The 24,261-nt window shown below is 44.7% G+C and overlaps 1 protein-coding gene across 2 annotated transcripts in view; it reads left to right on the top strand.

Moving 5' to 3' along the window:
- Positions 1-24,261, top strand: part of LOC108387708 (dynein axonemal heavy chain 9) — an 890,975-nt gene that overhangs the window by 5,733 nt on the left and 860,981 nt on the right. For both annotated transcript variants that reach the window (XM_073234761.1, XM_073234762.1), the window contains exons 2-10: positions 2,363-2,559; positions 4,332-4,490; positions 5,878-6,008; positions 10,088-10,299; positions 11,826-12,059; positions 19,392-19,559; positions 19,968-20,054; positions 21,261-21,377; positions 22,852-23,002. In XM_073234761.1, the coding sequence (XP_073090862.1) occupies positions 2,363-2,559; positions 4,332-4,490; positions 5,878-6,008; positions 10,088-10,299; positions 11,826-12,059; positions 19,392-19,559; positions 19,968-20,054; positions 21,261-21,377; positions 22,852-23,002 (1,456 nt within the window). The remainder of the gene's footprint in view (positions 1-2,362; positions 2,560-4,331; positions 4,491-5,877; positions 6,009-10,087; positions 10,300-11,825; positions 12,060-19,391; positions 19,560-19,967; positions 20,055-21,260; positions 21,378-22,851; positions 23,003-24,261) is intronic.

The following is a 24,261-nucleotide window of genomic DNA, read 5'->3' as shown; positions in this document are numbered from 1 at the left end:
TGTAACTAATCCATCAAGCAATCATGGCTGAATCTTCAAAATATGTATAGGATCAGACCATTTCTTATATCTCCTCCACTATTCCTGTACCAAGCCACTGCCTTTTGTGTCATAGCACAGCTTGCTGACCCATCCCTTTCTCTTGCTTAGGCTCCTACAGTCTATTCTCAACACTGCAGCTGAAGTGACCCTTCTAAAAAAGGTGTCAGACCATGTCAACCCTTTTCTCAAAACCCTCCAGTGATTGCGGCTCCTCTGAGGGGGAAAATCAAAATCCCACAGGTAGGGCCGCCTGTGCTCTGACCTGTTTGACTCAGCCCTGCTCTTCTCCCTCACCCTGTTCCCGTTTCACTGACCTCCACACTGCTCCTGGGCCACCCTAGGCATGCTCCCACCTCAGGGCCTTTGCGCTGGCTATTCCTTCTACCTGCAGTATGTTCCCCTTAAGGGTCTGCACCTCACCCTCACTACCCTCCCTAGACTTTGTTCAAATGTTACCTTCTCAGTGAGGTCTGCCTCCCATCACTCCACTGAACGATCACAACCCCTCCAGCCCACATTCCTGATCCTCCTCACCTGCTTTGTTTAGACTTTTTTTCACAGAACTTGGTTGTTGACTGTCTCTCCCCTAGAATATGAACTTCATGAGGTCAGGAATCTTTGTTTTGCTCAGTGACACACCTTCCCAGCACCCAGAACAGTACTAGATCATAGTAGATGCTCAATAAATATTCATTAAATTATTGAATGCAGAGTTTTTCATTTCACCGAAAGTCCATATTTATTATTTTTCTATTACTCAGAGCCCTCCAAAATCCAACCCAAGCCCATCCACACTTTTTCTTCAGACAGCAAGTATTATGTTATCCTATGAATCTCTGCCGAGAGCTTCCTGCATGCCAGACCTTAGGGAGGATGGTGGGTAAATAAAGACCAAATGAGATATAGTACCTGCTTTGAGATCCTAGGAGAATTCCTGTTCATATTCTCTCCCCTGGTAGGCCTTTGCCCTGGGCCCAAAGAGTCCTTTCTTAACATAAGTATGAATAAAGCTCAGTTTGTGACATTCTGTCTCTGTTCACCTTGTTGTAAGTTCTCAGTTCACTCTTTCCAGACAGGGCAGGCAAGGATCACCCTCCTCGATTCACGTGCTGGGTCCAAGTATTCTGTGTCACAGCCACACAGACTCATTGGTCATGTATAGAACCCACCCAACCACATGAGTCCATATTTTCTTCTCAATGTAGTTCTTTTAACCATTACCTGATCCTCTGTTTTTCTTTCTCATACTCACTTCCCATCAGCTGTGAGCTTTTGACAGGCATATGTTCCTAGTGAGGTATGTTAATTACAATTTCTTAAGTTGGGAGTGGCAGGAACCTCAATTTAAATTAGCTCAGAAAGTTCAAGAGCATCATGATACAGGGGCTCCAGTGATGTCACAGGACTTGGTCTCTCTCCATCTATAAAATCCCCCTAAGGGTCCACGTGGTAGCAAGATTGCCACCAATTATTCCAGGCTCACAGAAAAGAGAAAGCTTCTCTTCCTCAAAAAATTCAGAGGAGACGCTGATTCTCATCGGCTCCGATTTGGCCGCAGGTCCTCCCCTGGATCTGGAGATGAGTGTCAAGGAAGAGGAACTATGTTGGGTGGCCAAAACCAACTAGTGTTCACCCTCCAGACAGATTCAAGGTCCTCAAGCTGGCTTACTTTTTTAAGATGCCCCCTCAGGCCACCTGTGAACAGAGTCATCCTTACTAGCATCTGTCCTGTGTTTTGCCTCTGGCCTTTGGGACAGTTTCAGTCCCCTCCCACTCACCCTGCTGATGAAGGAGGGATTCCTGCCCCAGGGTTATGGGGATGGCTGAGCACACAACACTGGACAGATGGGACCAACAGCAGTTTATTCATCACATGTACTCACAGCCCAGAGGAGCCGGACACAGTGCCGTGCAGGGCCACATGGGGGCTGAATTCGGGAACAGAGTGAACAACCAGGGTTGTGCGAAGCCCTCTTTGTAGTATCAAGAGGGGGTGGCATGTCCTGTGGAAAGATGGGATTGGCTTGTTTGAATAATTCATCTGGCTGGCATGGACCTGAAGCCCGCTTCTCAGGGTTAAGCAGCAGCTGGGCCTAGTGCTTTTGATAAGAAGGGCTGTTTGGCTAGGGGACCTTATCTGCAGGATAGAGTCGAGGCCCTCCTGATTTTACCAGGTGTCATAATGCTGGTTCCAGTGTCAAGCCCCACAGCACCAGCACCCGAGAAGGCGGTGTACGGCTTTCTGGGTGTTTCTCTGAATAGCTTTTCTTTAAGGTCTCAGAAGTAGAACGCATGCCTTTTCCATGCTTGTTTGTTGCAGGTTGTTATCCCTGTCTTGGCCAATGAACAGAATCACCTAGACTGGCCCCACGTGGTACGTCAAGATGTCCGGCGGCATGCCCACAGCCTCCAGTGTGACCTCCTGGTCATCCTTGAGCAAGTGAAGGGGAAAACTTTCCTGCCTCTTCCAGCAGGCTCAGAAAAAATAGAGTTTGTGGGTTCTGAAAGTGAGACCGTGTAAGTACCACCAGCCTGGCCATATGGGCCTCTGAGATATGGGAGATGCTGGTTTGTTTGAATGTTTTCTTTATGCTGTTCCTGACTGCACAGCTCCTTGTACTGCACACAAGCCCACTGTCTGCTCTGTTTGCCAACATCCTCGGACTGTATGTTTCCGCTAATTATCACCCTTGCCCTGTCCCTCTGCCTGAAGGCTTTTAAGGCTCTCACAGTAATGTGGCCCTTCTCTGCTCAGATTATTTCAGGGCCGAGAGCAGTTACACTGCGGTCACTAGTTTGCTTAGCAGGACAGCATGTCATCATCGGCAAAGACCCAGCCTGGGGGTCCTGCGCCACTGCCCAGCATTCGCCCCGCACATCATGCCCCTGCTATCCCAGACCCTCCCCCCCCCAGCAGCTGGACACTTTAAGTCCTAGGGATTTTTTTTTTCCCCACAAAAACAAACCTGGCTTTGTTTAGGCTGAAGGCCATACTTCCTGCACCAAGGGCACATTAAAACACCAGCCTCTTCTCCCTTTCAGAGTGAAATCCACCAGCAGCTTCTACTTACCATTCCTGCTGTGAGCTACCTTTGTTTTTCTCCCATGAAAGGCAACCAAAATGGGTGTTTAACCCCTTCTAAACCCTCCCTAGATTTATTTATTTTTAAAAAGGTGTATAATGGGAGATCTTTTTCTTTCAAGCCAGCCTATGTCTCTAAATGATACATTTTGTCATCTCTAAGTGTGTGACAGCAGCTACATGAGGTTGGCCTGCCATGTTGCCCAAAGTTTCCAAAAATCTGGCTCATTTTTATGTGCTCATGCCCATGATTTGAACTGAAGAAGTATTGCTGGGATGCCAATGTACTTCATAATGAGTTTTTGCTATTGGAAGTAATTTGCTATATAATTTGAAGCAATTTCCCAGTTAACTGGAAAACTTACTGTGGTTTAATAAAAGTATCCAATTTTCAAAATAAATAAATTTAAATTACCCATTTCCTGTTCCTCTTGTATTTTAATATAATAACATTCAGTGTAGTCAGTGTGTCCGTATATAATTATTATTGAGTTTGTCTCCCTTTGTTCAAATTTGATAATTTCCCAGAAGGCTGGATCATATTTCAGGGAGGTGACTATGTTCTACCTTTAATATCCTCCATAATCCCTTGTGCCATATCACTGCTCAACAAATATGAATTTAACTAAATTAAGTGAAGGTGAGTTTTTCGTAAAAATGCATATTATAGATTCTCTTTGTGCATCAGTTGTGCCCTGGGTTCTTGGTATGAACAGTTGTCAGTTAAGACTTTATGAAAAGGCAACCACAGTATGTTTTGGACATTCAGCCCCTTTCAAAATATCCCTAATCTATTTATTGTGAAAAGGTGTATGAGGGGGAAGGGAATGCTTGGGAATTCCATTCTTCATTGGAAATATGAGGACAAAATGAAGTTGATAGTGGTGTTCAGGTGGCTGACAGTCTGCCTTGGAAAAGGAGGTAAATGAACTGTTTCCTCTTGGGGCTTAGGACAGAACTAAGACCGAATGAAGAAATGGCAGGTTGTGAATAACTGTGTGCACGCCCATGCACAAGCATTTTGTCTGGGGAGGGAGGGCTTGTACTTTTCATTGACCACTCATCAGAGGCTATCATCTAACAAGTTACGAGTGCCTGAACTAAATGGAACTCTGACCTATTTTTAAAAGGTTTGGGGTTCTGTTTGGGGGACACCCAGAATTAAGTCATCTCCAGTAGGCCAGGGGATTTGTTGTGTCTTCCACAGCTTGGATTCCACAGATAAGTCAGTCATCTATGCAATTGAGTCTGCAGTGATCCAGTGGAGCCACCAAGTCCAGGTGGTACTCAGAAGAGAGTCTTCCCAGCCAGTCCTGCAAGGGGAGAATCCCACCCCGAAGGTGGAGCTGGAGTTCTGGAAGAACAGGTAGGTACAAACCCTGGGGAGCAGATGGATACAGAGGATAATGCCTGGGGAGCCGGCCACTGAGTCTGCTGCCACTCCCAGATGTTTCCCATCACTCTAGGGCAGGCAGCTCAGTAGACAACTTTTCTATGCACAGAAGATGCATACTTTTCCCGAGGGACAGTAGCCATTCCCTCCTTTCTTGGGCTACAGACAGTACATCTTCTGATATTTCTTCAAAAACAGGCTCTTTCAGCTACTTGTAAAATTAATTAACTCTCTTTCTTATGTTTCTTCTACCTGTCTGCTCCTTCTCCATTGAAAACTCAAGGCTATATGCACACACATTTTATAAGGATCTAGACAAAAGAGGGTTTTGGTGGTTGGCTGCAGAGCAGTCTCTCCTAGGTCCCAGCCAATGGATAGTAGGACTGGGAAGCCCTTTATCCACTATGTCCAAGCCCCACAGGGTTTCAGAAAGACCTAATTATTGTTCCTGCTCATTACCCTCCTTTCTCCCAGTCTGGCCTTTGGGTTTCATCCCCAAGCAAGTTCACTATGAGTGAACGGAGTGAGACCGAGAACTGACAACAGAACATTCTTGGACTAAAAGGGTTTATACCCAGTTTTACTCTCCTGGCAGTAGGTCGAGCACTAGAATCATGTCTGCATCCAGCAGTCTGTGGGTCCGTAATGCTCCTTCGTTTCTGCCTCCACCAGACCGCTGGACAGAGCTCTTTATATAGTGACTCAGTCAATAATAGCTCATTGCCTGCAGGTGTGAAAGTATTAGCCTAGCAGCAGGCCAATTACATCATCAAGGAGTTTAGGGTCAGGTGAGGATCCTGGCCTAGGGGCTTCAATTTTCCCCACACTCCCCATTTCCTTGTTCCTATTTATCATTGTGCTGATTAATCCTTTACTCAAAAGCAGACAGATGTTCAAGGCAATGTCCCTGTCCTTGCTGTGAATGGATATTGTCCATGTCAATGACCAGTCATGCCTGTAGGGCTCCAGCCCTGTCTGCACCATCATGCCCCCCACCTGGTCCACCCACCTTGCCTGGTTTCTGACCTTCTGCTGACCTACTGTGGGGCCTTCCTCAGCCTTCTTCCTCTGACAACACCTCTCTCACCCTGCCCCAAACCTCACTGCAAGAGCTAATGACTTCCAGCTGCCAGGCTTTAAGCCACCAGATGGTACAGTGGGGTTCCCTGCTGTTACCTCCTGGAGCTGCCCTTTGAACCTGTTCCCATCTCAGGCCTTGGTCGTCATGATCCAGGAACAGATGCCCTGGCTGTTTGGGCCAGAGCCGGCCTCTCCTCTGTCTATGTGAGGGTGGGTCATCGCAGCATGGCTAGTGTTTCCTGATGTTCACCTGGCTTCACCCTTCTCCACCATGTTTCAGGTCTGAGGATCTGGAGTATATTTACAATCAACTGAGAACGATAAAAGTGAGGGGCATGGCTGGGCTCCTGGACAAGCTTCAGAGCAGCTACTTCCCAGCTTTTCAAGCCATGTTCAGAGATGTCGTTGTAGGTGAGGACCAGCAAGTATTTTCATAAATACGTTTGACTGAAATTTGGTATTTAATGCTGAGTCATCATCTGTCTCTGATTTCAGCAGCTTCCAGTCCTTCTAACCTTGCACCCTGACTTAATCTGGTATAGTGCCAAGAATTCCAAATCTCAAAGCAGTAAAGCAGCTACCCTGTGCTCTGTTTTAGTCCTAGTGCTTTGTGACCTTGGCAAAGTCACCCAACCTCTCTGAGCTTTTGTGTGTACCATGATTATGATGCACACATTAACCCTGGACTTCCTGGGCCACTGTGAGATGTTATCAGTGGCAGTACTATATTGACTGTACTGAATTGTCCAAACGCATATTGTAATTTCTCACCTGAAATCCGGAATTCAGGTTCCTCCACCCCCAGCTCCTTGAGAAGTTTGTTCCATTTCTAGCTCCATTCAGCTTGTTCTGTTCCTGCTGTCAGACAGGACTGCAATTTCGTGGCCATCTGAGCACCAGGCAAGATCCACCCTGTCAAAATTGCAAAGCCATCAAAGTCAATAATTAGAAGTAGGTAAATTTTTTCGAGCTCCATCCCCTCTCCCAGTGTACTTTCCTTCTTTCCTTTCTCCTATCAAACCTCCTCCCAGCTCTTCAGTATTATAGGTCAGAATGTACTTTTAAAAAGGTACTTGGAATTTCTTATGATTTAAGCTTAATCCAAGCAGTGATGTCCAAACCCTTTTTCTTTTCTGGAAAGACGAATTTGCTCTGTTAGAGGTGAGAGAGCCCTGTGTCTGGAGCCCACTAGTCCCACCTTGTCCCACCTTCTCTTCCTCATGCCTTGGGGTTTGGAAACCACTCAGCTAAAGGGGTGAAAGTTCCAGTGGGGAGTTTCTGACATGTGCTTATACAGATAAAGTAGCATAAGTTACTAGTCTTTCAGGTCCTTCTGGGCCTTAAAATCTTATCACAGAGGCCACTCTACCAGCACCTGAAGCTGTCTTGGAATGCAGGCCCTCTTGAGGCCCTAGTTTATTGCTTTGCTGAGGGATTTTGTGTCCTGGAGGAATCAATAGTTGTTCCCAATTTATACTTCATTCAAATGGGACAGGTGTCCACAGAGTGGTTTGTTTACCTCTGTTGCTGTGAGGGATGACGGTGGGAGACCTATGGACAGGTCTATTAAAAATGCATGAAAGGGCAACTGTTTTTAGCAAGTGACACCAGTTTTCATTTGTGGTAGTGATTTGAAGTTTTCATTTTATATGATTTTATTTATCAATTTAGAGAAAAGTATTGGGTACTACAGGTAGTAAGCAGACATGACATACCAGAAACGAGGGATGCAAATGACTGAAATCTAGAGCTCTGAAATAAAATAACAGGTAGTAAGAAAAGTAAAAAGTATATTTATGAGTTGGCTCTTTAGAGCCCCAGATATATTTTTCATGTTAATTGATCCATAGATTATAATCATTCATATTGATTAATAGTTATAAAAGAATTTGGTTCTTTTACAGTAGAGGATATGCTGGCAATGAAAAGAAATTAGAAATAAACAATACCATTATAATAATACCAGATACACACTATTATAAAATTAGAAATCCTTTAAATATATAGCTTACTTCCAATGATGGAAGAAAAGAAATGTTGATTAGAGAAGTTAGGTAGACTTGGCCTGAAATTTTGGTAGTCACCTGAGAATAAAAAGCTTTTAGAGGCTGGTGGTGGATTTTCTCATTTCTAATTCAGTTTCAGAGCATCTGTCTTGCTTTACCCTAAGTAAATGTATTTACATGTGCATTATCATTATTAGTCTCAATCAGGAAGTCCTTTGGCTACTGATGGACTGAAGAGGAGGAAAGGAGAAGAAATATTCCTGGATTAGCAGGCACAGATTAGAATACAGTGATACATAAAGAAGGTGGTTAAAATGACATAAGAAAAAGTGTGGGAAAAAGATTGTCTGCGTGAAGAACCTTGGAAAGCAGGAAGCAACAGAATCCTGAAGGGGAGAAAACAGGGCAATGAAGACTAATTAGGGAGTTCTGTCTCTGGCCTCTAGGGGCAGGATTGCCTAGAACAGCCTGGTTGCCAATCCAAGATCTTTTGTAGGCAGGTATGTAGAAGAGAAGTCAAAGTCCAGTAGTATGGTGGAACTAGCCCGGACTGGCTAGCAGTTTCTCGTGAGAGCCTGCTGTCTGTACCTCTTTTCAACCCCCCTGTCCAACACTCAGTGAAGTCAGTTTAGTAGCTTGAAATCACACATGGTGGAAAGATTGGGATTATTTGCACCACAGAAACTGGCAAATGCTACAAATGAAGGCTTTTGTCCCCAAAAAGCCTGTTGTTAAAGATTTACCAGCAAACCACTAAACATCACTGTGCAACAGGCAGTTTATATTTGGATTTTTAAAAGGTGTGTATTTAACTCTGTTCATCTCTTCAACTACCTTGTGATCAAAGGTCATTGCACCCTGAACTGGATAAGCCAACCCTCAGATATTTGTGCACTTAAAAATTAGGGGAGTGCCTGTTTGGCTATAGGAGATTTTGCTTCTTACAAAAGGCATCATAAAGAGAAAGCTACTCTGGCCTGGTGGTCTCAGCCCCTTTTCCTATAGCACATGTACAAGCAGGCATGTGCTCGGGAGAGTGGCTGCTAGATTCTGGTAGCGCCTATTCCCACGCAGCTGTTTTGATATTCACATCAGCTCCTCCATTTAAGAATCACTGCTTTAATCAATTTACCATGACATTTGACTTTCAAAATCCCATTTACATACTGCTTCCCACAGCTCCACTTGGGATATAAAGTACAGATGTACATATCACAAACTATTGTGTGTCATGAGCACCACAACCATCCAGTGAGGGATTTAACATGATAAATACGTGGGATAATCTTGACTTTGCTCAGCTAGGCAGGGCTGGCCAATTCAGAGGCAGACCCCGGGCAAGGTATTTGAGTCTTAATGTCTTCACTTATAAAGTGGGGATAATAAAGCTACCTCACAGGGCTTCCTATGAGATGGTACACATCTAGTGAGTAGAACAATGCCTGCATATTGCAACTGTTCACTAAATCTTACATATTTTGAGCTTTCCTTTAGGATGAATGCAGAACTTCACCCGTATAATATGAGCTAAGAACGTCTTCTCTCATAGGACAGTACCTGATTATCTGTCCAGGGATGAACCAACCTGTATAAACTCGCTCTTCTGGCTCAGTTTGTTCAATGGGCTTTGTTCAGTACCCTTTAAGTGGCCATACAGAATTAGTACCTGATGCTATGGGTTTACCTACTTTCTGGTCTCAGGCACAAGATGACTGGTAAAAGGAGCCGGTTTTCTTGGCTGCAGTCGAAGGAAATGGCGGGGGATTTTCCTGGCTTTGAAAACAAGCGGAGCCTTGCCACAGTCAGGCTGGGCTACTTCTCTGTTCCCTGTGACATCTCCATATGAGCTCAATGAGATTCCTCATTAGCAAGTATTTATCAGCATCATTACCATTTACGGGACACCTGCTTTGGTCTGGGCACTGTGCTGGCTGTGTATGAAGAATCTCTTCATGCTACCTTCAAACGTTCAGAAGAACCTTTCAAATTTGTTACTGTTCAGACTATTTTTGAAATTCAGAGAAGTTAAATTTAAATATGCCCAAATCATACAACAGGAAAGCACGTGAAGGCAGATCTTTTTGATTCTAAACCTTGTCCTCTGCCACCTATTCTGTGTTTCCTCAGAGATAGCAGTACAGGAATTAGCGATCACCAAGTACCTTCTATACACAGAGCACCATAGTAGGGCCAGGAGGGCCAGGGAGAAGTCCAGACACAGGAATTTTTGTGCGAGACTCCTCAGATGGTTATCCTTGCTATCCAGGGGTCTTCAGATTTCAGTATTTCCTCCTAAGAGCTAGGAAGTTTTTCAGAACCAGGCTTCTCTGTTCTCAAAGTTTAAGAAGAGATTGCAGCCAGTGCTTTACAGATCTTTACTTCCCAGGCACAGGGCTCCTCTTGGTGGCTAAGACCCTCAGTGGCTATGACACACGGTGGCTGTGAGCCTCAGCAGGGAAGGTGACCATCTCCTATTCCTTCCAGCTCTGGCAGAGGCGCAGGACATCCACATGCACCTGAGGCCACTCCACCACCACCTGGAAGCCCTCGAGAGCATGGAGTTTCCCGAGGTGAAGCCACGGCTTCAGCCTCTCCTCCACGTGGTCTGTCTCATTTGGGCCACGTGCAAGTCCTACCACTCCCCAGGGAGGCTCATGGTGCTGCTCCAGCAGACCTGCAACCTTCTCATCCAGCAGGTTGGCTGCCCCAGGATCCCAAACAACCTGTCCCTGGGGGCTGGTGCACTGAATCACAGGGAAGAGGAAAGTGTGCAGTTTTTCAGGTCAGAGAATTATGGTGCAAAGGTTCTCACACTTGAATTATGTTACATCACAGCCAATAACTCCCAAAGCTGTTCTCATAGTGCTGGAATACTTGGGAGAACCAGTTTTCCTTTCCCCTCTGCGCAAGCCCTGGGGGAAAGTGAAGGGTGGGGTGGACGAGACGAATTTTGACCTCTTTAATCACCTGTGCCTATGGTCTGGCGTGAAGTCAGCAGCAGTTAGGAATGTTGCCTCTGGAGTCAGGCATCCCTGTGCCAAATACTGTATCACCACTTGGCAGCTGGGTGTGCCCCGGCACGTTCCTTATCTGCTCTGTGCCTCACTCCGTGCTCTGTGCAGGGGTGAAGAGGACTGACCTCAAAGGGCTGCTGCGTGGTTGTGAGGCTCCAAGGAGATCATGTACAGCAAGGCTTACCCTGAGCCCTGCACTGCTGGGAACTCAGTGCCTGTGAGCTACGGAGTAGCTTCTTGGGTCACATACTTCATGCTCTTCCGTCTTAGGAACTCTGGTCGCAGCGGCAGGGCAACATGCACCATGAGGAAGCCTTAATGAGGCTTGAGCAACCTGCCCCTAAAACTGGCTTCTTTTACCTCTAAGGAACTGTAACCCTGAGAAAACAATGAACATGCTTAAAAAGTATCAAATAATAACTCACATCTATGGAGAACATTGCAGGCTGCAAAACCCAGTGGCATTTTCATGATCTCGGTCACTTTCAGATGCACCCTGTGCAGGGAGAGCCTTATGAATTTATTAGTATGATTAAGGATGTGGGCTAAAGCTTAAATTTAACAAATTGCCAAAGGTCAACCAATCCCAGGCCAGAAGCCAGTTCTTGAGCTCCTAGACCCGGACTGCATGTTTAGTAGCCAGGACTTTTTTGGTTGAAAATATAAGGAAACCCAACCAAAACTAGCATCAGTAGAATGATAATTTGTTGGCTCATGCGTAAGACTGGCTTTAGCCCTTAGATGATGCCACCAGGACCCAGTTATTTCTGCCCCTCCCCGGGGTGGGGAAAGTGACTGTCTAAAGTTGCTCCACAGCCTTCCAGGTTCAAGTCTCTTGGAGACAGAGAAACAATTATAGTTCAAAGAATTCTTGCACTTGAATTATTTTACTCTAGAAAACAATTAAATCAGGGACACTTAGGAAAGAACACTGTTCCCTGCACCCCCAGCTGGCCCAAAAGAAGTCTCACTGTGTTTTCTTACTTCTGTCCACTTATACACCCTGAGCCAATCACTGGCAATCTGGCTTGAACCCAGGTCCCAGTCCACCTCTGGAACTGAGGACGGGATCAGGTGCTTCCTGTATTATGTTTCCAAAAAATATTGCTTGCGCTAATCATTCGGTTCTGAGTTGTGGGATGGGAAAAGCTATGGGATGTCCCGTACCTGCCGGCTGGCATAGTGACACTCATCTGTTTAAATTCCAGGCCTCTAATTATCTCAGCCCAGAAGACCTCTTGAGAAGTGAGGTGGAAGAAAGTCAGAGGAAACTGCAGGTCGTTGTGGACACCTTGAACTTCTTCAAGCAGGTGTTTCAGGACCGAAGGGAGAATCTCCATACTTACTTTAAAGAGAACCAGGAAGTGAGGGAGTGGGATTTCCCATCTGCTTTGGTCTTTGTGCATGTGGACGGCTTCCTGGGACAACTGCTCATGGTGCAGGTGAGTGTCTTCGTGCACATCAGGCTCCCAGCTCCATCCAGGAGTGAGTGATCCAGAGTCAAAGAGCAAAAGAGGAAAAGGACCAGCACAACCTGGGGTGACCCTCTGCTGGCGGAACCCAGAATAAGATTCAGTCAGTCTTTGGGTTGATCATTGGACTGACCTCATGTAATGGTGGTTCTGTTAGAAGCTTAGGAAATTCTGTTCATAGACTCATTTAGGAAGAAGGCCCAAGGAATCAGTCAACTAATTAGGCTGTTTTTCAATGTATCCATAATCTTCAAACTTTGTTTCAAATGAACTCTTACTCAGAATTCCATGTGCAAAATGCAGGTGGGCTGATGTGCATGCAGCTGGCTATTCCCACCCAGCCACCGTGTCGAACTTCTCCTGCTATACTCTCTCACCTTCAAGGTGGCTCTGAAAACTGTAAGACTGAATCCCGGTGCAAACGAAACAAGACTTTTGCTAAAAGTTGTGACTTTCCTGCAATTTTTTAAAGGTTAATATGAACCTTAGTTTAAGGGCAGGGTGAGAAAGCATGAGGCTTTTTCCTTTCATTGTTTTCATCCTCAGACTTTAATATGCTTTGCTGGTCTTTTCCTACTTTACAGCTCTGCAGGGAGGGTAGTGGACATAATAAAATGAAATAATAGTTTTCCTAAAACTTACTTGAGAATTTTGTGGTCAAGTTCAAGATTACTACGATAGTCACAGGGACCAAGAAGGAATTAGAATCATGTTTCAGCTGTGATCAGAGATTTGGGATGAAAAAGAGGGGATATGTTGAGAAGAGGCTGTAAGGAGTGGCATAAACAATGGGATTATGAGAATAAGGGTGTATGAGATTGAATGTGTTGGTTTCAGTTCAGGAAGCATTGGTCTAGCACTGGCACTGCCAGGAACAGGGCTAGGAGCTGGGGATACAATGATGGCTGAAACCTGGTTTTGCCTGTAAGAAGCCTGGTTTAGCCAGAAAGCAGGAGAAGGTATACAGACGAATGGAGGAGATCCAAGATGGAAAGACAGGAACCTTCACTGAGGTGCAGTGAATGCCATGATAGAAACTGAAACTGGTGTGCAAGGAATTGGGAGCAAAAACAAGAGGTCCCTGACTGAGAGGGGCTCTGAGAAAGTGTGAAGGGCAAGAGGAAATACGTTTTGAAACTAGAGTAGGAATTCTCCAGAGAAAGATGCTGGGGAAAGGCAGGGAGGCAGAGAAAATGTGTAAGTGAGAAAGCCGGAAGCTAGGTCTTAAGAAAGGCTCACCTTAAACCCTTCTCCGGATCATGGCAAGTGTAAATAATTGATATATAGCTTTATCCTAAATGCCTCCTTTTTCTGCAGCTGTTTCCATCACCGCTCGCTTGTGTTGCGCAGCCTCTCCCCTCCCCGTCCCCATTCCTCTCCTCTCCTACGTCAACCCCTCCACTGAGGGCTAGCCCAGGGCAGAACCTCCCCCTCCAGCCTGTCCTCCTGCAGCCACCACAGTGGAGGCGCTGCTGGCCTTGCCTGGCAGCCGCCCTGGGAGGGGAGGGGAGCACAGCTCCTAAATGACTGTTGGCTGGAGCACACCTTACCCTGTGCACACGTGCTAATGATGTGACTTTGCATATAGACAGCTCTTCTACCATGGGGGCCCCTAATCTGCTGGGTATATTCAGTAAATATAAGCAGCGCCAGCCCCCAGTCTCCCCCGGGTCATTACCCTCACAATAGCTGTCTCAAAGGCTGCTGTTTCTTTCTGAATCAAGGGCATGGATGTGTAAAAAGCAGTGGTCCCAGTTTACTCAGAGGATGACTTGAATGTCACCACTCTCTCTGTTGCTCTGCTGCTTCCTCTCCTGAGTTTCCCCTCCTTTGCTCTGGTTTATTTCCTTGCTCTTGGGCCAAATGCCACCATTTCTTTTCTCTACTGCTTTTGGCTCTCCTTCTCTTCTACTTTGTTTCCTTCGCTTTCTTTCTCTCTCTTGTTTTGTTTCCCCTTACCTCTGTGGTTCACCCTGAATTTCCATGCTTTTCCTTTTTCCTGTGGCTGCTCCTTTCCCCGTCCTGCTATTTCCTCCTGTCTTTCATGGTCCATCTCCCAAACCCATGCTCCAGCTCACCCCCCTGCCGCCTGGCTCCCCATCTCTTCTCTGCTGGGCCCAGCGCAGTGGACACAGGCTATTGATTACCCAAACATATTTCATGCAGCCTTTTAGTTAACATTCTGTGTATCTCTGTGATCAATGCCTGTTTGAAATGGGATTAATCTGCTTCTGTGCAGCAAGAATTAGGATGAACCCAGCCTTATTCATACCTCTTGCTGTTCTAACGCATCCAGTATGTGGCTGCCAAGATGTGGGCAGCTGCAATTAACAAATACACGAAGCCAAGTTAATAAAATGACACGGATGCATTTATGCTTCTGCATGTTTGTGTCCAGGGCTATGTTGTGAAGGGCTGGTTTTCATCTCCTTAGTTCTTTTGGCCTTTTTTCCCCCTGATTTGTGTTGTTTTTCCTCTCTCTCTCTCTCTCTCTTTCTCTCTCTCTCTCTCTCTTTTGCTCTTGCTCTTTTATTCAAAAAAGCTTTATTTTGCAGATTGCCTCTTCCCTCTGGGTGCCTGCTAAAAGGAAGTGGGGTGGGGTAGGGTGGGGTGGGGTGGGGAGGGGGCCACTCGGCAGGTCTGCCCTGTGTGGAGTTGCTGCGTTCTCAGGATACCATCCTCCTCCTCTGCATCCCAGCCATGACACAGCTCATTTCTTACAGAGCCAACCCTTGAGGAAGGAAAAGAATAGGGGAAAAAAGAACTAACATGTTTCAAGAACCCATCTCCAGCCTGTATCCTTACGGTCATCAAAAAATCGAGTTATTGATACCTGCACTTTAAGAAATGAGTGCGGTTGAGAATGACACATACATTAACATGCTCACAGTTCCTCAGCTGAGGTTGGTGTAGCTAAGTTTGTACCCAGAGGCTTGCGGCTGTGTGGATTGTCTCCCCGCCTCACTCAGCTGTCTCCCAGGGAGTTCTCAAGGTCCTCATCCATCCCCTGCCCTGTGAATGTCCCAGGCTGGTTCTCTGGTTCCATCTGCCCTTGTTCATTCTGCCTTTGCACACTCTATTTTTACCACATGATGTCTGGATCTCTTTTCCTAAATAAACCATTTGGTTTAAATTATCATTCCCATTTAATGAGAGGGCCTTGTTAGACTTGATGACTTACTTAGGAAATCGCCAAAGTATATAAAATCTTTGTAATTTGAATGAATAGTCAAAAATCTAGGGGAAAAGAGTCATTCAGCTGCTTCTTGAATCCTTCCTTCACGCTTCAGGCTTGATTCTCCAGCACACACTCACATTCACACATACCTCACACACCGTGCCACACACACACATGCACCAGGCACAGCTCCTATGAACACACATACCACACCTGTGCACACAGATCACCACCTGTGCACATGTGTGCTGCACATACACATACCCACAACACATACATACACGCAGACCACATATACCACCACCACCACCCCCTGGATACATACATACTCACATCACACACCCACACAGAGTTCATTTTTGTGCCATAATATTATAGATGCCGCAGATCCCCTGTTTATGTTTCTGCCTGCAGCCTCCTCCCTCCAAACAATGCAGTAAGCAGCTTGGAGAGAACCCTTATTTCTTTCATTATAAAATTGCTGTAAAGCTGTGATTCACTTGGAGACAAAATGATTTCCTGCTGAGGCTTTATCTGAGGTGATTAGCAGGGAGATAGGTAGGTAATAGGCTGACCTAATATACCCCGCTTTTTCCTTTGCTTTTTCCACCATCTCCAGCCACTCTGCTTCCTTTCATTCCGGGCCTAATTGGGATGGCTTCTCTTTCAGGCTGCCCTAAGTGTGTGGTCACGTAGGAGACCATTAGCTGCATAAGGTCGGCCTCTGTCCAAGGGTAAAGAGAACAGTCTTTTCCCCAACGACCTTTTGAGATTTTCATCTATGAATGTCAGCTTTGTGCTCTCCCTTAATGAATTCTGGAGACATTTCTTTTAAGCTGTGGTATGGCCTCTCCTTCCAGAATGGGCTTGTGTTTGCGGGACTTGTCATTATTCCTGATTTTGATTCTCTGCCCCATGGGCCATGGCATGAATGGAACTTTCCCCCACCACCCCCTCTAAAGGTTGTACAGCTTTTCATAAAAATAGAACCTACTGGGTCCAGTCAGCCGCCTGGGACCCTGTGCTCTTTGTGGCATCCATCTGGAAACGCACACCTGTTTATTAGCCATGATCCACCTTTCATCCATCACCAGATCAAATGACATCAGGGTAAAGATAGTTAATTACGGTGGCTACTGTTTACTGACGTCACACCAAGGCAGTCTGCATATAACTCAGTAACCCCATGGCAAGTTGGGAATTGAGCCCATCTACAAGTTGGAAAATAAGTGTCTTGCTTTAAGCCATATAAACCCTGGGGACTTTTAGCCCTTGATCTGGAGCACCTTCCACAAGGCCTACACCCCTGAAGTTGACATTTTCAGCCTGTATATACCACAGTGAATTTCATGTGTTTACTACTGTGATGAATAAAAATGGATATTTTAAAAATACCATTTAAACCTCCTATTGGTGTAAATTGCCTTTTATCTTCCTTGTGAGGACTTCTAAATAAAAAATGAGAAGAACTTACATTTAAATATTTTAAGACACAAAGATATAGTCACCATCATGATGAATCTGTTTCTGCAGTTGTAAGACAGTTTCCTGCCTGATTCAGAAATCTTCTCTATAATACTTCTGATGTCAAACTTCTGCTAAAATCCATCCTCATAAGGACAGCTTACTACCTCTCTTAGCAGCCCATTCTACAGTTGGACATCTCTGGATATCAGATGGTTCTGTCTTATTAAGTGGAAGACCACATGAAATTGTCATTTCTTGTAGGTCAAAATGGTAAACTACAAGAAATATTAGAAGTTTAGCCTCCAAGTTGAGCCCGAACTTGCTTCCTTGTCCTGTTCACCCATTTGCCTTAGTTCTTGCCTCAGAGAAGCACCACATGAGGTTCTTCTACCTTGAGCTTTTGGCCAAATGCTTTTGAAGGTGCAGTTCAGCCTTGGTTTAGAATTCTCTCCTCTTGTCTAGTTTTTCCTATTTTCTCCAATTGCTCCTGAGATCATGGTTCCTAGATTTTCTACCACCTTTTCACCTTCTAGAGGTACTACTGTAGTTGTTAGGGTTCAAAGATCATATGTTCATTCATTCCACAAATAATTCTTCAGTGTCCAGGACTCTTCCAGGGACTGAAGGGGGCTAAATAATATATTATAATGCCAGAGCATGGTAAGAGCTCTGGAGAAAGCTTAAGCAGGGCAACGGGGCACAGAGGGTCCAGAGGAAAGAAGGAGTAGGATGGGAGGCTCATTTAATAGGGGAGTAAGGAAAGGTCTCAGACCTTGAATTGAACCTCAGGTAAATGTGTTGCCCATCATGTGTTTGTTAAGTTACATAAAGTAATGTAAATATGTGTTCTTTTTGGTGATAGAGTTTCTCCCAAAATAGAATGATTAAATAAACATTTCTCTAATATCTATGATATATCTGTTAGATTGGAGATGGAACACCTCCCAGTGACCAGCCAAAACCATGACTTAAGTATTCCTGAGAAAAAAAAAATAGTGTAACAAAATTATTGTCTAGTTATCTGATATAATCAAACATATCAAGATGCATCATCTGTCTATTAAAATGGTTAGAGAATATTTCCTAAAAATTGAAATTGACATCCATGGGATGATGAAAAATTGGTACCCAGGTGACATTCCATGGCAGGCACAAATACATTTCTCCTGTAACACTGATCCCAACTAAGCACTTGTTAAATGACTTAATTACTACCTAAGTCAATATCACTTAAGTAAAATTCATTTCAGCTTTCTTCCCAGTATATAAAGTTGAACGTGTTTTTAAATAAAGACTGACCCATTTCCCACCATCAGTGGCAAGAGCCTCCAGTTTGGGTGTATATCTTCCTTTGCTAGGCTGGTTCTTTCTTCTCTCTCACTTCAGCTACTTGCTGACAGCCATGCCTGAACATAGCTGAGCTAAAAAGCATTGCCAGGTGGCTTCCCAAGATTGCCTGCATGCCCCCTGCCAACCTGGGGAAGCCACTCCTTACCACTTCCCTGTGCCTCTGTCACTTTTATTGAAGTTGGTGTCCCCATAAGAGAAAGGAGCTGGGCAGCCCTCTGCAAGCCTGAGGGGTCACCTGTTGGCAGTGGCCGTGGGCAGAGGGCATATCCCAGGACCCTGTGGGGTTTTCAGCATTGTGACACAGTGTTCCTCCTTCTTGCCCTTCAAAATTCCTCAGAGTAAAACACCCTCTCCTAGGGGGCCCCGCCACATGTTTGCCAAAATCATGCAAAGGTAACTTTTATTTCCCTCTCTCCTATTGAAGAGGCATGCTCATAGGCTGGAAGTTGTAATGGGAAGAACATCTTGGTTTGGAGGTTTCTACGTGAGATGTAAACACAATCTGTCATGGGAGTGTGTTCTGGAGGCTGCTGCCCTATCAGCTCTTTCCGTGGACTTGGGAGGGTTTCTCCCCAAGGCTTTGGGTTGCACTGTCCACCTTCACTTTATTCTAAGCACAGCCGGGACACTGGCATGTCAATAGCAGGGATAGTAATACACACTTACTGGGTATTTACTGTGTGCCAGGCGCTGGTCTAAATTCTAAGCCTGCGCTGACTTACTCACTTCTTACTATCATTATCCCCTTCCAGGTGAAGAAACTCAATGCAGAGACGTCAAGTAATTGCCCACCGTCACCCAGCTGACTGAGGGGCGTATCACACTGCATGTACTTGGCAAGAGCAGCCCGCAGGTTTCTTTTCTTGCTGAGAACTATTGGAAAGATCCGCTTTCCTTTCAATATCCCTCAAGATAGCTGCCATTCTAAAACCAGATACAATGGTCTTTTTTAAATAGAGTTAAAAAAATCAGTAGTAAAGCCACCAGTTATGTAAATGATGTTATTATATTTTAGTATTTATAAGAGGACACAAAAAAGAAACAGGTATAAATCTGATTTTTTGTTTGTGTGAATTTTATCTATCTGTACTTTCTCTCTGCTTTGTGACTGAGTTTAACCAGGAGTTGTTTATAACCACTCAATCTAATAATAAGGTTACAAAACTTATCAGGCTTCACATTTTCCTAAGCAACCATCACCCCCACATGATTCCCAGCTCTTCCCATACTAATCTGAGTGTTATCTGCTGTTGTTATCATCATAATTATCATTATTATTTTAATTCTTTTATGAATTGTTCTTGTAGGATCTTCTGAACACAACCTTGGACTTCCACAAACTGGGAAAGCTTGAATTTAGTGGCATCAGAGGGAAAGCCCTGAGTCAGCAGATTCAGCAAATGTACGAGGAATTTCAAGAGATGTACAGGGTCTTCTCAGAATCTTCTTATGACTGCTTGGACCCCCAAAGCACGGTAGGACTGGGAAGGGCCCACCTGCAAGCTTTTCTCTCTCAGATGCCTCCAGCCTGTAGAGTCTGGGTATTCCCTTGCATTTTTCCTGTGCACTTCCTTTGGCTCCAGAGTCCATGGTTTGACCAAAAAAGACCACTCCTAATTATTCTTTGTGTTGGGAGAAAGGTCAGGGAGGGCCCTTCCAGCTCTCGACTATTCCAAGGTTTCAGGCATGCTGAGATGAATATAGGGTGATCTCAGAGGCCCCAGCTGCAGGTTGCTCTGCCGCTTTCAAAGCTTTAAGCTTCCAGCAGTGACTGCTACACAAAGGCGAGGCATCCCTGGGCAGAGTTTTATTCATGGAGTGGGGAGGCATAAGTGATACAGTCGTTTCTTATCTGTTTTTCTGATCTAACCCTTGCTCCCAAGAGAGTAAGCCCTCAAGAAGGCCAGAGTTTTCCAGGATTGGGACACAAGAATCCACATCTTACCTGCAGCCCAGGGACTCTCAGACCTGTGAGTGCAAGTCCGAAGTAGAGACAAAGATGCAAAAGGGCCAGTACCAAGCAGCAGACGTAGACCAAGCTCCCTGAAGAGGGAGTGGCTAGGTTACAGGAGAAGGAATTTAAAGAGCACGTGAGGGGAAGAAGGAGGAAACTGGAGGCTTGGAGCACCTTCAGACAGCGGGAGATTTTAGTTGGCCAAACCCCATAGTCACCAACTTCCTAAAAATTCCATTAATCTAAAGAAGGAAGGAAAAAAAAAGGTGGACTACAAAGCAGAATATATTCCATGTGTTTCCTAACACTATGGTAAAACAAAACAAAACAAAATTCTAGGCATAGGGAAACATACTACAGTGTTCATGTGGCTGGGCTAGGACGGTAGGAAAATACTATGTTTTTAATTTTTCTTTGTCTTTTCATAAGACTATGCATTCCTGTTATAAAGCAATAATAGCGAATAATAATCATTTCACAAATTAGAGGTTTGAGTTAACAAAGTTTCTCTGAAAATTGCTACATTCTAAAGAAAACAGCCTTTAGGTTGCCAAATGAAATGCAGTAATTGGGGCATGCTCATACTACAAACGGTATTCAGTGATCTGAAATTTAAATACAAACGGTATTCAGTGATCTGAAACTTAAATACAGCTGTGTGTCCTGTATTTTTATTTGCTGACTTTGGCAACCTCAGAAACAATGGCTAGCTGCTGTCTCAACCAATTCAGATGCACTTAGAAGAAATGGTGTGTATTAGTTTAGTAACTTTGTTCCTCATGGCCAGATTAGTTTGTTTACAGTGAAAAAATAGGATTTCGATTCAAGGGAGGAAGGAAAGCAGATGGTTAGGATGGAATAACCCTGTGGCTGGGGCTGTTGTGCTGAGACAGCCCTCACAGCAGCACGAGCTGGGGCTGTGGGTGACAGAGAAGGGGCTTCAGGAGGGGACAGGTGACACAGAAAGGGAGGTGACAGGGTGCTGGCCTCACACTTGACTCCCTTTGTCTTTTTGTCTAGAGTATCTGGGGACAAAAATGCTGCAATCATAGGGTAACTGATGACCTACAGGGATAACAACTAAATCACACCAAGGCAAATTTTAGAAAATTAAAATAAATCCTTGGTATAACTGACTGAAATACAATGGTTGATAGTAAAGAGCATAGTGGGATTGGCCTTTAGAAAATGTTTTCCTTATGTCCATATGCTGTCTTTTTAGGAATTTGAAAATGATGTGTCTGAATTTAACCAGAGAGTAGAAGATCTCGACCGAAGACTGGGGACTATCTTTATTCAGGCCTTCGATGACGCGCCCAGTTTGGAGCATGCCTTTAAGGTTTGTGCGGTCGCATGGACCCTATGCCTGATTCTTCCCCCACCCTCATTCAAGGAAAGTAAGGATGCTCTTCCAACTGTTTTGTTCCTGGTATTAATTAATTAATATCAGATATTAATTGTTCCTGATAGTTCATTGTGGGTGTCCTGGGGCCAGGAAGTATGCAGAACTGGGTTTCTAAGGTTGATTACAAATGCATTTCTGTAAACATGATGAGGAAGAAATATTTTTCAAAAGTTTCTTTTGGAACGGGCTCTTTGGGCCTTATCAGTAGGGTGCCCATTAGAAGTGAAGAAGTCTACTGGTCACTGTCCTGAAACTGTGGCTGTGCAGGACAAGTGGCTACTTAATCACTGCTGTCAGGTTGGTTCAAGCTGGAGCAAACCACCTGCCATGTAAATGCTTATACAGTTCAAGTACAAGTAACTAGACTAAGAAGACCTGTGTCCTTGCCCTATGATGCCCAGATCAGATGGTACAAGCACATGGAGGGGAAGGTTTAGGACGATGAACAGATAAACAGCTGCATAACTGAGAATTCTGAGGCATGAGGCATGAAGATGTAGTAGAACATGATGTCTTCTATGGACTATGAGGAGACCTATTCTGTAAAGCCTTAAGGATTAGAACCAGAACTAATCAGTGCAAGTTGCAATGAGCAGATTCTGGCTCAACAGAGGAAAGAGATTTTTGTCAAAACTGCTCAAAGATGGAATAGACTTCCTTGAGAAGTTAAGTTTCAAGTCATTGAAAATATCTCAAACATAGAGTGGATGAATGGAGGACAATTGAAGAACAAGCTTAAACTCAGTTTGAGTGACCCTATGCTCTTCTAGAATACTGGGGCCCCCAAATTGCCAGGTCCATTAGCCACTGAGGGTGTTGAGTGTGTGTGTGTGTGTATGTGTCTCCTTTAATAAATACCTGCTACCTGCTGTTCCATAACTTGCATAGGAAGACTCTTGGGACTCCTCTCTCCAAGCATTTGTTAGTTCTTAGAAATTTGTCAGATGTTTGTTGGAATTGGTTCTCTCTGAAAGTTTTTCTTGCTCCCACTCTCAGACTTTAGCCTTCTAAATTCTCCCCAACATCCAGCCCACTTAGCCTTTTTTTTTTTTGCCATATCCATTTTCACCCTCCTTCTCTATTTTCGGTCATATTTTATGTAGATCAGCTTAACCTTTCTGACATTTCTAGTTTTCTCTTTGTTTTATCCTTTATCCAGATTCTTCCAACCCAAGAGGGTCTGGTAGGTAATTCAACAGATAGGAGTCCTTCTTTAGAAGCAAAGGACAGGGGGGCAGACTATGAATACCCACCAATTAATGATTATTGATCCAGTTGCACAGTAACAATTTCCTGAATCCCTTACTTTGGTAGGCATGTGAAAGAAAAGCCAGAGAATAAGATTTATGTAACCACAGAAAGGTTGAATCTGTGACTTTCTCCTCTTCTTTCTCCACCTCCTCTGCAGCTCATAGACATAGCAGGAAAGCTCCTTGAAAGAACACCAGTAGCACAGGATGTAGCTGATAAATACCTGGTGCTCATCCAAATGTTCAACAAAGACCTGGATGCAGTGAGAATAATCTACAGTCAGCATGTCCAGGAGGAGGCAGAATGTGGTAGGCTTGATGCCAGGGGATGGGGTGTGAAAGGGGAGGTTCCATTCCTGGGAAGGGTGCACTTCACTCCTATTGTATTTATTAACTGTTCACTGTGTATCCATGACGTTTCCAAGAAAAGCAAGCACAGCCTTCTTACCTGAAGTTCCAGACCCTCTTGGGTGATTTTAGAGTGCACTGAACTGCACATTTCCCTGTGTCTGGGGCTGAGATTGGCAGGCTGATGCAGAGCAGTGACATCTTGATGGCTTCTAGTTCATTGAGACCTTAGCATAATGTATGAGTTGACCCTTGATCCATGTTGCCACATTAATTAATCTCCAACATACCTCAACACACAACAGATTTGCACATGCCTGAGAAAAGTTGCTGATCCCTTCCAGTGCCATAGCAACCATGCTTCTGTGGGGAGGAACCAGTGGGAGCCTGACAAAGGGTGGTCCCACGCTGAGATGTGATGGCTCTATTTTTATTGCAGTTCTTAATCTTATCTGTTTGAAAGTTAAACACAAGATCAGTTCAGTTTTACAAACATTTCTTGGATCTTTGCTGTATGCAGGACACATTTGTAGACACTGTATGCAGAGGCAGGCCATACTAATGGATAGACTACTTAATACCAAAAGGTAGTCCTTCAAGGAACCCACCATCCCTGAACAGAGTTAACAATAACACATAGCAGATTATAAGTAGTGCTCGATTTGAGTCCTAAAGAACCATAACAAAACAAGATGAACTGTGGCTCGAAGATTCAAGGGAGAGTGTGTGGAGGAGGTGGCAAGAGGCAGAGCCCTGAAAGGGGGCATGGGCAGCCCAGGCCTCTAAAGCAAAGACAGGGGAGAATGCGGAAGGTGCCCAGTCAGACCTGCTTTTAGCCAAGCAAGGTGTAAGGAGAGAGATTAGGGCAGCCCTGGAATTTGGACTGGGTTGTGAAGTGCTCTGAGTACCATATTAAAGAACCCAGAATTCACTATTCTGGCAATGGGAAATCATCCGAGGTTTTTAAGTATTGGAGTAGCAGGACCACTGTCTATAAATAGGTTTCATAGTGTGGCTATTAAGAATGCTTCCAGTTAAGAAGCTATTCTCAGGAAATCTGTTGGCCTCTGCTTTATGTGGGATAACCCTCATGACTTCATCCAGTCGAATATGGAATTCAAAACCTAGGATACCTTCAGAGGCCCTATTAGTTTTCCATTCCTGCCTGTCATCTCAACCTAGTGTCTTAAAACCACACACGTCACTCTTCTACAGCCCCA

Source organism: Manis javanica, chromosome 4 (assembly GCF_040802235.1).
Source record: "Manis javanica isolate MJ-LG chromosome 4, MJ_LKY, whole genome shotgun sequence".
Lineage (NCBI taxonomy): Eukaryota > Metazoa > Chordata > Mammalia > Pholidota > Manidae > Manis > Manis javanica.
This window is presented reverse-complemented; position numbering and strand designations above follow the sequence as displayed.